The 16,352-nt window shown below is 42.1% G+C and overlaps 2 protein-coding genes across 44 annotated transcripts in view; one reads left to right on the top strand and one right to left on the bottom strand.

Moving 5' to 3' along the window:
• nrxn2b (neurexin 2b) overlaps positions 1–16,352 on the bottom strand; it is a 479,670-nt gene that overhangs the window by 256,101 nt on the left and 207,217 nt on the right. For 28 of the 43 annotated variants that reach the window (XM_073906700.1, XM_073906730.1, XM_073906720.1 and 25 more), the window contains one exon: positions 14,571–14,588. In XM_073906700.1, coding sequence (XP_073762801.1) covers positions 14,571–14,588 — 18 coding nt within the window. 43 annotated transcript variants of the gene reach the window in all.
• Positions 1–16,352, top strand: part of alpk1 (alpha-kinase 1) — an 859,942-nt gene that overhangs the window by 783,282 nt on the left and 60,308 nt on the right. The gene's annotated exons all lie outside the window — the stretch shown is intronic.

The following is a 16,352-nucleotide window of genomic DNA, read 5'->3' as shown; positions in this document are numbered from 1 at the left end:
GTGTGTGCACAATCACACACACTTGTTAACACACACACACACACACACACACACACACACACACACACACACACACACACACACACACACACACAGTTTTTTGTAGCTCTCTCTATGTCTGTTCATCTGTCTGTCTCTGTAGCTCTAAGTCTGCCTGTCTCTCAGTCTGTCTGTCAGTGTGTGTGTGTGTGTGTGTGTGTGTGTGTGGGGGGGGGTTGTAAATCTCAGTAATCTCTGAGCATCAGGGCAGTAATTCAGCTCATTATACTGCAGGATTGATCATAAGCGTTATAAAGCCGTCTCCTCTGTTGCCCGACTCTATTAAATCCACTTTAATTCAGATCCGTTCGCAGTGAAGCACTCTGGGAAATGAAGCCAGATCAAGCTGCACCTGCCACTCAGAGTAGGAACCCTCCGCCCCCGCACACAGGCCTGCGCTCTGATTGGGCGAGACGCATCATAAGTCCTCATGAACATCAGGCAGCGCAGACGTCTGTCTCAGCACTGCAGAACTGCACCTCTGCCCCCCCGACTGCTGAATACCACGACTCTGAGGAGAACGCCTGCATCTACAGCTGCCCTGTGAAGAACACCGCGGCATATCTGGCCAAAGTGGAATGAGAAGAGATCAGCGTATGGAGATACGCCTCAGACATGATCGATTCCTCATTCCCATGTAAACTACACGAGTGTAAAACCCCAACAGGCCAATCAGAACACACAGCAGACTGATGCGTGACTCACAGGCCATGCCCTCCTCATTTGCATATACATCTGAGGAGCGGCCGTCATCAGCAGATCACAGACTGATATGCAGATCTGGGCTCATTAATATTCAGGCCTGAGTTTGATAAGACACATGGACAACGATCTGTTCCCTCCTCCTGTCATCACTTAAAGCTGATACTGATCTCACCATGTATGAAGGGCTTTTATTTTATATTAATTCTGGACAGTGGATTATTCCCAGAATATCAGCATCAGCTGTAGGCGGTAGATCTTTCTCATATCTGGCAGCTAAACTCTGGAAGAGCCGTCCTTGCACAGGAAGCAGACACACTCTGTCAGTGTAACACTAGACTGAAGACACGTCTCTCTGCATTAGCATACACATAACACACACACATGCTGCTGAAATCCAGATCCTCTACAGGACTGTGAGTCTGCATTATTCAGGGCAAGCGGAGCCGGAACACTTCCCTAAAGACATTATAATGTGGACGGCATCTGCGCTTATGTTAGTCTGTTTATTATTCTCGAGGTCTCCGTAATCCTGGACCAGGCCGTATCCTGAGCGGCTGCTGTGGTGGTCATGGAGGAGTGGAGAGCGTGAGACTGATCCCTGTGAGACCCCAGTGACAGACGAGTCCCGCATTGATCCTGAAGGGTCAAAGCAATGACTGAGGCATGTTTAAACTCACGTCAGGACGCAAAATGCAGGATATACAGATTACACATCTATTCAGCTCCACTCTGAAGAGGTACACAGTGTTTCTAACTGTGTGTTTTCTTAATTTATCATGTTATTATCACAACAACAAACACGCTGCCATCAGTTCATGCAGAGGCTGATGTTAATTGGTGGCACTGTTTACTTTGACATTATAGTTATATAGTTAGGCCCCGTTTACACTAGTGCGTTTTAGTTTGAAAACGCATAAGTTTTGCTACGGTTACGCCATCCGTCCACACTACGCCGGAGTTCTCGAGCGCCGAAAACGGAGCGTTTCGAAAACGCTGGAGAGGCCGTTTTCATTCTAAAACGCTGCTGCTCCGTCTCAGTGTGGATGATGGAAAACGGAGACATCTGAAAACGGAGGCGGGGCTGCAGACATTCGCCTCTCTGATTGGGGCTTTTCCTCAATATTAAGTAGCCTAACACACAGTTCAGTCCTGAATCTTCTCCATGTAAGTTCAGACTTCGCATGTTTGATCAAGGCTGCATCTCTTCTTCTCAGTTTGATATGGAAAACATACCGAGGACACGCGTCAATCTTCACAGGGAACAGTGTACTTTATAACTTCATTCACATCCCCCTGGCTACGTTGTTTCACTTTCTCAACAATAAAATGTAAACTTGATATAAGGAACTGCCTATTTTTATTTTAATATTAACAACTAAACAGACAGCAGACATGTTGAGGCGCCGTGCTGTATAAGATGAGCGTCATCTTCACTGTGTGGATATTTATAACAAAACGGAGCCGATAACAACTGCCTCCTTTCAATTTCAGTGAAAATACGAAACATCCCCTCTCTTTTGCTGAATATCAGTTTTAATAATCGATAATGGCCATAAAAGTATAACATACAATAAGTTTATACATTGGAGGAAATAAAGGCAAGCGATCAGTCAATATACAGAATGTACGTGGTTACATTAATCATTAACTTATCTTTGCGCTCAGCCAAAACACGTTACCAACAAGTAATAGATTCCAATGACCAAAGTCAGGGAATATGTCGTTAGATAAAGACAACAAGATGAATGAAATATCACGTTTAATAAATATAGTGAGATTAGATCCAGCGGGAGATGCTTGATGAGAAGTCCGACTAGCAGAGCTCTCATCTGGGTAGATGGGCTCCAGCGCTTGCCAAAGTGTGTGTGTGGTCACGTGATGTGCGTTTTCAGCGTTTTGGTGTGGACGGAGAGCAGTTCAGAAACGCTGGGTAAAACGCGAGTGTGGACGCGGATCGTTTTCATTCTACAACGCCGTTTTAAAACTAAAACGCACTAGTGTAAACGGGGCCTAAGATAGTAAGAACACAACACATTTCTACTGCTCTCTGCTGTCAAGCTAAAGTGTAGCTTAGCCTCTGTCAACATCTAGTGAGCAAAGGAAGTAAGCGTTACTCTGATGGGTTTATATTTATCTGTGTATATCAAACATTCCTCTGTGTGTGTGTGTGTGTGTGAGAGAGAGAGCTGCACGTCAGACAGGAACTTAATAATATTCATGACACGATCCATATATGGTCAATTACGGAGCCTCTGATTCTAGGAGTATTTAATGAAGTAATAAATGAGCATACTGTATTAAACCATTTCTGGACAGACACTTGCCAACAGTTTGGGGTGAGTAGGATGTTTCAATGTTTTAAATCAGCTTCTCCTGCTCACCAAGGCTGCATTTATTTCAGCAAAATACAGCACACAATGTGAAACTGTGAAATACGGTACAGAGTAACTGCTTAGCAGTAGATTATCATTTCATTTAATCATTTATTATTTATTAATGAAGTTTCAGCTTTATTACTGCAGTCTTCAGAGTCACATGATCCTTCAGAAATCACTCTAATATTAATAATAATAATTATTATTATTACTATTAATTGTATTATTATTATTACTATTCATTTTCTTTTTGGCTTAGTCAATTTATTAATCCACGGTTCTCACAGCATAAAAAACTGTTATTATTATGATTATTATTATTTTATTTTATTATAATTATTGTTGTTGTTTAAGTTGTTGTTAATGTTATTATCATGATAATTATAATAATAATAGTAATAATAATAATATTAATATTAATAATAATAATTATTATTATTATTATTATTATTATTATTATTATTATTATTATTATTATTATTATTGTTAGTATTATTATTATTCTTATAATCAATGTTGTAATTATTAATGTTACTATTATTATTATTACTATCATCAATGTTGTCAGTATTATTTTTATTATTATTATTATTATTATTATTATTATAACAAGCACTATAATTTAATAGCAATAAAAGCAATAATGACTGGAGTAATAAATTAATTTGAAACTCAATACAATAAGAAATCAGTTATTTAACATTTTAATAAGTATTTAACAATTGAAAATAGTTTTTTGCATTTAATAAATGCGTCTTATTGAACAGAGTAACAAAAAAAAAAAAAAACTGGTGGCGTGTACTAAAGTTCTACAATCCATGTTCTTAAATGGTATATATATATATATATATATATATATATATATATATATATATATATATATATATAAGAACACAACACATCTCTACTCTATATATATATATATATATATATATATATATATATATATATATATATATATATATATATATATATATATTTATCTCTCTCTATATATATATTTATATATTTATCTCTCTATATATATATTTATATATGTCAGATGTCTCAGTGTGTGTGCTGCAAATGAAAATTCCCTACAGGGACAAATAAATGTACCTATTTAACTAAGCCATATACCTACTGTGTAGATATCAGAGAACAATTCAAATGCAGTATATGGCTCACTGAAGACCTTGTGTGATGAGGGAAAATGTATGCATTTACGAGAATAATTATGGTACGAGAAAAATAATGAATATACAAAAATAATCATGGGATGTACATAACATTTTAAAATGCCAGACTAGTTAGATGAATATTCACAGCATTATAGAGCTGATTCTGGGCTTGTATTCTGAAAGAAGTTCAGCATTGTCAGAAGTAAAGTCAGACATCAGAATAATACTAATGTTGTGATGTGCATTCAACATTTAAAAGGCAGAATAGTTAGATAAGGATTCCCAGCACAGAGACGGAGCTGCGGTGACTCCATGTAAATGCTGGATTACAGCTTTATTTTAGCGCAGTGTGTTTTTCTGAGGCGTGCTGTGAGTTTGACCGTGACTCGCTTTAAGACTCTGCGGTCACTCATTAAATAAATTCAGCCTCAATCTTCAAACCGCAAAGGTCGAAGTCATTAAAATCTGCACATGTTGCTTTGTGGAATCGACGGAATGAAACAGCAAGCGCTGGATTCATTAATGCACGAGCCCACGGCGCCGCTGCCCTTCATTTACCTGAGGCCTGACCGCGCAGCGTGACGCATTACTGCTGCCTGCAGAAGACCTGACCCCTGACACACACACACACACACACACACACGCTTACAGAAAAACACCAATAAGAAGACATGTGGAGCCACAGCAGCTCACAGCGTGAAGGACACGATACACACACACACACACACACACACACACACACACTGCTGGAACTGTACATCAACACAGAAGACCAGACTATTCTAATGATCATTGGATGGATGATTGAACAAATGGACAGACGGATAGATGGATAGATAGATATACATTAGATAGATAGACAGATGAACGGACGGACGGACAGACAGACAGACAGATGGATAATGATGGATGGATGATAGATAGATCTTTAATGTATCGTATCGCTAGCTGCTTTATATGTATCTTTGATGTATCGCATCGTATCGTTAACTGCTTCATATATATCTTTAATGTATCATATCGCTAGCTGCTTCATATGTATCTTTAATGTATCGTATCGCTAGCTGCTTCATATGTATCTTTAATGTATCGTATCGTACCGTTAACTGCTTCATATATATCTTTAATGCATTGTATCGCTAGCTGCTTCATATGTATCTTTAACGTATCGTACAGCTAGCTGCTTCATATGTATCCTATTGTATCGCATCATTAGCTGCTTCATATGTATCTTTAACGTATCGTATCGTAGCGCTAGCTGCTTCATATGTATCTTTAACGTAACGCATCATTAGCTGCTTCATATGTATCTTTAATGTACCGTATCGTACAGCTAGCTGCTTCATATATATATCTTTAATGTATCGCATCATTAGCTGCGTCATATGTATCTTTAACTTATTGTATCGCTAGCTGCTTCATATGTATCTTTAATGTATCGTATCGTACCGTTAACTGCTTCATATATATCTTTAATGCATTGTATCGCTAGCTGCTTCATATGTATCTTTAACGTATCGTACAGCTAGCTGCTTCATATGTATCCTATTGTATCGCATCATTAGCTGCTTCATATGTATCTTTAACGTATCGTATCGTAGCGCTAGCTGCTTCATATGTATCTTTAACGTAACGCATCATTAGCTGCTTCATATGTATCTTTAATGTACCGTATCGTACAGCTAGCTGCTTCATATATATATCTTTAATGTATCGCATCATTAGCTGCGTCATATGTATCTTTAACTTATTGTATCGCTAGCTGCTTCATATGTATCTTTAATGTATCGTATCGTACCGTTAACTGCTTCATATATATCTTTAATGTATCATATCGCTAGCTGCTTCATATGTATCTTTAATGTATCGTATCGTACCGTTAACTGCTTCATATATATCTTTAACGTATCGTACAGCTAGCTGCTTCATATGTATCCTAATGTATTGCATCATTAGATGCTTCATATGTATCTTTAATGTATTGTATCGTATCGCTAGCTGCTTCATATGTATCTTTAACGTATCGCATCATTAGCTGCTTCATATGTATCTTTAACGTATGGTTTCGTAACGTATCACTCGCTACATGATAACATATTGTATATGAACTGTATGATTAATGTATCATATCTGTAGCTGCTTCATATGTATCTGTAGTGTATCGTATTGTTAGCTGTGCATCAAGCTACATATCATATTGGCCTCAATCCTGAGATGCATATCCCTAAGGCAGGCAGACAGACAGATAGACAGATAGACACATACAGACAGACAGACACATAAAGACAGACACATGTTGTTGTTGTTGTTGTGTGAAGGTCAGTGTCGTCTAGTGTGCTGCTGATGAGCAGTAGCAGCTTGGCTCCTGCTGAGAATCTGTCGCCCCCTTGGGGTAAATGCAGAGCGACTGCAGAGAGTGTGATTTATGACGCTCTCCTGGTCCCCGTCTCCTACAGAGAGGCAGTAAAACAGCTCCATAAAGAGGCAGCAGCAGCAGCAGCGCGGTGATTTATCCCGCTCAGAGTGCCTTCTGTCTGGGCCACAGCGAGTGTGAGAGTCCTGATCCCCCTGGAGCTGCTGGAGACGGCGGAGCAGCGGGGGCTGGATCTGATGCACATCAGGATGCTTCCTCGAGAACTGTGATTGAAACACCATCCCAGAGTGAACACTGCCGCCTAGTTCACTACCCTGATGACTTTATAGCAGAGTCCAGAGAGAATATATAGCACAACTGCACACTACACTCCACACTACTGCTGGAGTAGCTGAGTATGCACACTACACTACACACTACTACTGGAGAAGCTAAGTATGCACACTACAGACTACACTACACACTAATCCTGGAGATGCTGAATATGCACACTAAGCACTACTACTGGAGGAATGGAGTAATGCACACTACACTACATTACACACTACTACCGGAGACGCTGAGTACACGCGTCTATTAGAGGAACCGAGTATGCACACTACACACTATACTACACTATGCACTTCTACTGGAGATGCTGAGTATACTCACTGCTTCAGGAGGAGCTATAGCTGTGAGATGCAGTCTGCTGTATGCTATGTAGTGTACTTGAAGGATTATTTGAGCAAACAGACAACATTCAGATATGCAAAATGTGCAGAACTGGTGATGAGGCAGCGCTGTGTAGTTTACTACTGAGTGTACTTGCTGATATTATTAGTGTTCTGCAGTGCTCAGACTAATAATCCTCCGCCTGTGTGCATGTCTCTCTCTTTCCATCTCTCCATCTCTCTCTCTCTCCCTCTCTCACACACGTCTCTCTCTCTCTCCACCCCCCTCTCTCGCTCAGGGTTTTTCTAATGCACTAATGGTCTTGTTAATTTCCTGGCCGAGGGGAAACTCAGATTTCACAGCAAACTGTCTTAGTGCAACACTAATGACTGAGCCAAATGAAATCCAGTGCAAATAACTGCTAATTACAGCACACACACACACACACACACACACACACACACACACACACACACACACACACACACACACACACACACACACAGTGGTTTGAGGGCGATGAGCAGCCGTTGTGAATCACATCACATTGTGAATCTCCTTCACTGCCTGCGCTTCATCCTCTACTAAACTAAATCTCTTCATTAGGACTTATTACTACAGTGTGTGTGTGTGTGTGTGTGTGTGTGTGTGTGTGTGTGTGTGTGTGTGTGTGTGCAACATCAGATATATTACACTCATTTTCTTGGTTAAAGTCATCCTAACATTAGAATACACTCACCGGCCACTTTATTAGGTACACCTGTTCAACTGCACGTTAATGCACATTTCTAATCAGCCAATCACATGGCAGCAGCTCACTGCATTTAGGCATGTAGACATGGTCAAGAGGATCTGCTGCAGGTCAAAGCGAGCAGAATGGGGAAGAAAGGGGATTTAAGAGACTTTGAACGTGGCATGGTTGTTGCTGCCAGACGGGCTGCTCTGAGTATTTCAGAAACTGCTGATCTACTGGGATTTTCACGCACAACCATCTCTAGGCTTTACAGAGAATGCTCCGACAAAGAGGAAATCTCCAGTGAGCGGCAGTTCTGTGGGCGCAAATGCCTTGTTGATGAGGTCAGAGGTCAGAGGAGAATGGCCAGACTGGTTCCAGCTGATAGAAAGGCAACAGTAACTCAAATAAGCACTCGTTACAACCGAGCTCTGCAGAAGAGCATCTCTGAACACACAACACGGCCAACCTTGAGGCGGATGGGCTACAGCAGCAGAAGAGCACACCGGGTGCCGCTCCTGTCAGCTAAGAACAGGAAACTGAGGCTACAATTCACACAGACTCACCAAAACTGGACAATAGAAGATTGGAGAAACGTTGCTGCTCTGATGAGTCTCCATTTCTGCTGACACATTCAGATGCTCGGCTCAACAACATGAAAGCATGGATCATCCTGCCTTGTATCAGCGGTTCAGGCTGGTGGTGGTGGTGTAATGGTGTGGGGGAGATTTTCTTTGGGTCCATTAGTACCAATTGAGCATCAACGCCACAGCCTACCTGAGTATTGCTGCTGACCATGTCCATCCCTTTATGAGCACAGTGTCTCCATCTTCTGATGGCGACACTGTGGCCAGTGAGTGTGTTTGTTTAATATAAAAGTGTGTGCTGTTAAGAGCTGATGTAGCGCAGGCGTCTGCAGGCTCAGATGAATAAAGAAGCTGTGTAGTTCTCTGTGTGTGTATATGTGTGTAAATGTGTGTGTGTGTGTGTGTGTGTGTGTGTGTGTGTGTGTGTTGTCATGAATATTTCATTGTGTGTTTCTGTAGGCTGTGTTAATCTCTTAATAGCGCCGTCAGTGAAATGTTGGTGATTATAAAGAGCTCAGTGTTTATTTACAGCCAATCAGAGTCAGAATATCTGCTGAGGCCCTCACTCATTCATAGTGTTCATTCATTCATTCATTTTCCTTTAGTTTTGTCCCTTTATTCATCAGGGGTCGCCACAGCGGAATGAACCACTAACTATTCCAGCATATGTTTTACACAGCGGATATCCTTCCAGCAGCAACCCAATACTGGAAAACACCCATACACACTCATTCACACACACGCACTCATACACTACGGCCAGTGTAGTTGATCAGTTCCCCTATAGCGCATGTGTTTGGACTGTGGGGGAAACCGCAGCACCCGGAGGAAACCCACACCAACACGTGAGAACATGCAAACTCCACACAGAAACACCAACTGATCCAGCCGAGACTCAAACCAGCGACCTTCTTGCTGTGAGGCAACTGTGCTAATCACTGACTCCCATAATAATAATAATGTTGTGTGTTCAGCTTCATCTCAGTTTGAACTGGTTCTGCTCTTTCTTCTAGCAGTGTGTCTCATACTCTCATAATGAGTGAGTGAGTGTGTGTGTGTGTGTGTGTGTGTGTGTGTGTGTGTGTGTGTGTGTGTGATGCTCAGACTTATGATTCAGACACATTCAGTGATGTCTGACATAAAACAACTGCGAGCGCTGATTAACTTGATCATTTCAGACGCCACAGTGACTGAAAACACACACACACACACGCACACACACACACACTGAGGTCATTCTGCAGAGGTTAGACCGATGCCAGACACACACCCCAGTAAAGCATGGAATCACACACAGCCAGAGTGAGTCTCAGAGCATCAGGAATACTACAGTACACTGTGGCAAATACTTCATACCAGTACTATATTGGAGTCTATTATACACACACACACACACACACACACACACACACACACACACACACACGCACACACGCACACACACGCACGCACGCACGCACAGCCTTTAGCTCTCCTTTCTTCCTGTGCTCATTTGTTCCTCCTCTCTGTCTGCTGCTAAGGAAACCCCTCAGCAACCACTCGGCAACCGCTGCCATGGCAACATGATTAATTGGCGTCATTTCTCTCACTGGATTGGAATTGATCAGCAGGACCAGAACAAACAGGACACACACACACACACTCAGTGACCTTTGACCACTTGATCTTGTGTGTGTGCGTGTGTTTGTGCACGTGCATGTGTGTGAGTGTGTGTGTGTGTGTGTGTGTGTGGAAACTCCCCATCATAGATATACGTGTATATGTGTGTGTGTGTATATCTCGGGCTCTGGATGGCCACAGTTCTCCACTGCACCTTGGTCCCGCCTTCATTTCAAAGGAGTGCTACCCTGTACTAAGATGGCGGCTCTATTGATGCATTCCCTCCAATAGACAACAACAGCACAGGCAACATCTAATGTAAATATCTCTCCGTGATGCAGATGCAGAAAAGCTGGTTGATGCTTTTATGAGCACTAGATTAGATGACTGTGATACTCTGTTCACTGGCAGCCCAGCGTCCTCTATTAACACACTCATGTCAGAGTAAAACACACAGCTATATGTGATCAAACTGTAATTGCGTCTTCTTCACAGTGTTTTACAAACACTAGGACACATTTCTCAATACTCAGGTCACTTTTGCAGAACTCTTGACACAGTGAGCACAACAGAAGTCTGCGTGAGCTAAACTAAGGACCAATTCTCATTGTTTTGGCACAAAATGCATACGGGACGACATCTTTCTCCAGATAGCATGCGAATGTGGGTCACGTTAGGCAGTTATGCGGCACTGGTGGTCTTCCTTCGGCCCAGACAAAATGAATGTGGGCCTGAAGTGGCCCACCTGTACAATGACAAAAGAGGGGCAAAGATTCAGATTCATACATGAGCCATTTAAGGCAAAGATTTGGCACTTATGGCAGAATGTAATCTGAATGTGAACCTAGTGTTGCCCATGTGGAAAATGATCAATTTGGCCCAAATGATGGAGGACAAATGTGGGCCACAGTTGGCAAAAATGTGGCCTCGTCATTTACAGTTTTTTCCAAGTGTTTACACACAAATTATGACTACAACATGTAACTGATGCACCAACCCCCTGAACCAATTCTGCTCAACTACACGCACAATTCCTGCTTTACACTCAAATCGCAGGTTCACAACACACTTTTTTCAAAACACTACACACAATTCCCTGCATTTTACACAGTTTCATGCAGAAAATCTCTTGTTTTCACAAGGAACACTCTGTCATTCACAATTATAAAGTCAGTTGCCTTACTTTACATACTGACTCATCACATGGGTAAACACCTGTCACACAGAATTGCAGTTTAGAAATCAGAGCTCATCTGGATCATAACTGGTTCACTGCCCACCCATGTTTTTAGTTGTGTATCTCCCTTCATATTCTCCATTCCTCAAATCTATTGAGGATTTTTTTTTCTGCCTGGAGATGTAAAGTGTTTGACTGAAATCCACACACACGTATACCCTTTTCTCCAAGCTATAGCAGTTGATGCTTCTCGTGGCTGGCCAGAAATCTGTGTACATACAGGACATTTAGCATGTGCTTACACACTGTTCTCACAACTGTTCAACTTCTGCTAAAACAAGAACACCATGAACACATTCAGCAGCTGTCCTTCACTGAAGCACACTCCACATCTACAAATGCAGTGTAGGCAGCCAGATCAGCATCACTACTGTATCTGCATCAGTGGATGGAGTGTGTGTTTAGGAGTTACTTCATAAATAAAGGCCATGAAGTATTGCTGAACTCTGCATCGTGTCTGAGTCATTCCAGGAACACATGCTGCAGTCATAGACAGAGGTGTGTGTGTGTGTTTTACACAGGACAACACTGTAACACTGCATGCTGTGAGTGTGTTTAGCTCATTGTTTAGTGGGTGATACGGTGTGTCAGTGGGTTGTCCACCTTTGCTAATGTCCTGGAAGAATGACTTGATTTGAGAGCTGAATGCAGTGTGTTGGTAGCTGTGGTGTGTTGTGAATGTGAAATGAACTGCTCTGCCAAGCTGAGAGTCGGTGAGGAGAACTGTGGGAAGAGTTCTGCAAAAGTCTTCTAAGCATTGAGGAATGTGTCCCAGTATCTGGAAAACACTGTGAGATGACTGTGCTGTTTTCAGTGTGTTTCACTCTCAGATTAGTTTACACTGCTGTGTTTTTGTGCTTCTGAACACAAATTCTGACTACCGCACACACTCCTGCTGATCTGAATAGTGTGTGTGTGTGTGTGTGTGTCAGACACATATTCAGTCCCTGATCTTCTCACTTCTCTGCTATTTAATCTAATAACACACATTTACAAGCCACTGAACACACAAAACCACTGCAGACACATTTAATCTGCACTACACACTCATGATCACACTCAGGTTCAGTGTGTGTGTGTGTGTGTGTGTGTGTGTGTGTGTGTGTGTGTGTGTGTGTGTGTGTGTGTGTGGCCTCAGCGGCATATCAGTGCAGCTCTTCCCCACATTTTAATTAGATTCTGCGAGGGAGTATTTCTGAAGGCAAAGCTGCGAGAAACACACACACACACACACATACACACACACACTGTGTGTGACCCTGGGTGTGTGTGTGTGTGTGTGTGTGTGTGTCTGAGCTGTTTGCCTGTTGGTAAAACTTATGACTAGGCTATTACTATTAAGCTAAACTGCTTAAAGCAGGGCACTACCAACACACACACACACACACACACACACACACACACACACGCACACGCACGCACACACACACCATCATCAACATCAAAGTTCCTCCATTATTATATTATTAATGATTTTGTGTGTGTGTGTGTGTGTGTGTGTGCATTTGTGTACTTGTGTGTGTGTGTGTGTGTTTGTGTGTGTGCTTGTATACATGTGTGTGTGTGTGTGTGTGTGTGTGTACATTTGTGTACTTGTGTGTGTGTGTGTGTGTGTGCTTGTTTACATGATTGTGTTTGTGTGTGTGTGCGTACATTTGTGTACTCATGTGTGTGTGTGTGTGTGTGTGCTTGCATACATGTGTGTGTGTGTGTGCGTGTGTGTGTGTGTGCGTACATTTGTGTACTCGTTTGTGTGTGTGTGTGTGCTTGTATACATGTTTGTGTGTTTGTGTGTATGCGTTTATTTGTGTACTCGTGTGTGTGCTTGTATACGTGTGTGTGTGTGTGTGTTTGTGCATGTGTGCGTACATTTGTGTACTTGTGTGTGTGCTTGTATACATGTTTTTGTGTGTGCGTGTGCATTTTTGTACTCGTGTGTGTGTGTGTGTGTGTGTGTGTGTGTGCTTGTATACATGTTTGTGTGGTTGTGTGTGTGTGTGTGCATTTGTGTACTCATGTTTGTTTGTGTGTTTGAATACATGTTTGTGTCTGTGTGTGTGTGTGCGCATTTGTGTACTCATGTTTGTGTGTGTGTGTGTGCATTTGTGTACTCATGTTTGTGTGTGTGTGTGTGCATTTGTGTACTCATGTTGGTGTGTGTGTGTGTGCTTAAATACATGTTTGTGTGTGTGTGTGTGTGTGTGTGTGTGTGTGTGTGTGTGCACATTTGTGTACTCATGTTTGTGTGTGGGTGTGTGTGTGCTTGAATACATGTTTGTGTGTGTGTGTGTGTATTTGTATACTCATGTTTGTATGTGTGTGTGTGTGTGTGTGTGTGTGTGCGTATTCTCAGGCTGTACGCTGCTGATATGATCCACATCTCTTTATCTTTCAGGCTCAGATTGTGTGTGTGTGTGTGTGTGTGTGTGTGTATAAGCCGCTGCTCTGCACTGCATCTCCCATAATTCCCTCTGAGTGTGTGTGAGTCCCCACAACAGCAGCGCTGCAGGATTTACTCAACAACACTCATCACACACACACACACACACACACACACACACACACACACACACACACACACACACACACACACACACACACACACACACACAGACACACACACACACACACACACACACACACACACACACACACACACACACACACACACACACATATTATTATTGTTTGAGTGTGTGTTTGTGTGTATGTGTGCTTGCATATGCACGAGTTACTGTGTGTATATGCATGTTTGTGTGTGTGTACGCATATATGTGCATTTATGAATGTGTGTGCATGTGTGTGTGTGTGTGCATGTGCAGATATTCCTCTGACAGTGCGAGTGTGTCTCGTGTGTCTGCAGTGAAACGGAGCCGTCAACACACACTCGCTCTAACCAGAGCATGATTGATGGAAACCAATACAGCCTTCACTACACACACACACACACACACACAGAGACGAGCGTGCGCGCGCATGCAGGAGTGTGTTTGAGTGTTGTGAGCCTCATCATGACTGCTGGACAGTAACTGGAGCTGACAGCAGCGTCTGCCTCCACCTTTACTGGATCAACACAGCACAGAGGAACAGAGGAGACATGCACAACTCACCTGCTGGAGCAGAGTCTCCTGCACACACACACAGAGAGAGAGAGAGAGAGAGAGAGAGAGAGAGAGAGACGCAGGGTTAGTGCACTCTTCAGCTTCAGCACTGAAACACTGATAGAGAGATCACACATCAGCATACAGCATTACAGAAGCAGCAGTTCATTCATGGACACCCCTGACACCCGATTGGCCGCCCTGGGTGTCACCTAGGCATGGGCCGGTATTAGATTCTGATGGTATGGTAGCCTATTGTTTGAAAAATCTATCATACAGTATTTTGGAGCGGTAAACATGTCAGGCTGAATAATTCTAATGAATGATAGACTTCTGCTGTCTTCATTAGTTTCAAAAACACACATTTATTTACTATTGAAAACAGTACATCTCATTACATCTCTTTTCTGCTGGAGATCCTGCTGTGCTAAAACACAGACAACAAATGTAAATAAAAAAAATCACATATACAGTTGAGTTCAGAATTATTCACCCCCTGTTTATTTCTCCCCAGTGTCTGTGTATCAGAGAGCAGATTTCTGCAGCACATCTCTAATCATAACAGTGTTAATAACTCATCTCTAATAACTGATTTATTTTCTCTTTGTCATGATGACAGTAATTAATATTAGACTAGATATTCATCAAGACACTTCTATACAGCTTAAATTGACATACAGTAGGAACCCACTGTGACGCGGGTGTCACAATCAATTGTGATCATCTGGAAAGCTCTTTTTAAAGCATTTTCCTCATTTTCAACTCGGGAAGTCTGACAGTGCCGTGTAAGTCACATCCAGGTTCAGTCACGTGAGAATGTGTGCTGTTTTGTTGTCATGGCAACATGTGCAAAACGGTGGGCTGTGTGTGGAGCACATGTTGCAGTGTCAGCAGCTTTTAAAGATCTGTGTTCTTTCACAGTTCTAAAGATTCTAGAGTGTGTTCTAGTCCTAAAGGTACGTTTGACCCGTTTAACTGTTCTAATGTTTTAATAACAAATACTAGATTACATTCACCATGATTTTAACACATTTCTTGAACAAACTGATATAACCCTGCTGAAGAATCCAGCTTAAACCAGCCTAGGATGGTTGGCTGGTTTTAGCTGGTCGACCAGGCTGGTTTTAAAGGGGTTTTGGCCATTTCCAGGCTGGTTTCCAACCATTTCCAGCCTGATCTTAGCTGGTCAGGCTGGAAAATGACCAGCCAAATCCAGCTTAAATCAGCTTGACCAGCCTGGCTTGATATAGCTGGTTTTGGCTGGAGTCCCATCTTGGCTAGGCTGGTCAAGCTGGATTTAGCAGGTCATCTCCCAGCCTGAGCAGATCAGGCTGGAAATGGCTGGAAACCAGCCTGGAAATGGCCAAAACCCCTCTGAAACCAACCTGGTCAACCAGCTAAAATCAGCCCACCAGCTTAGGCTGGTTTAAGCTGGATTTTTCAGCAGGGAAATCAAGGTACGAAGATATGGTGGTGACATGTACAGTTAAAGTCAGAATTATTAGTGCCCCTGAAGTATTAGCGCCCCTGTTTATTAGTGCCCCCCCAAAATTTCTGTTTTCCAATCATAATTTCCAAATATACACATTTCTAATCATAATAGTGTTCATAACTTATCTCTAATAACTGATTTATTTCCTCTTTGCCATGATGACAGTAAATAATATTAGACTAGATATTCTTCAAGACACTTCTATACAGCTTAAAGTGACATGTAAAGGCTTCACTTAATTAGGGTAACTGGGCAGGTTAGGGTAATAAGGCAAGTTATTGTATAATGATGGTTTGTTC

This window comes from Danio rerio, chromosome 7, assembly GCF_049306965.1.
Source record: "Danio rerio strain Tuebingen ecotype United States chromosome 7, GRCz12tu, whole genome shotgun sequence".
Lineage (NCBI taxonomy): Eukaryota > Metazoa > Chordata > Actinopteri > Cypriniformes > Danionidae > Danio > Danio rerio.
This window is presented reverse-complemented; position numbering and strand designations above follow the sequence as displayed.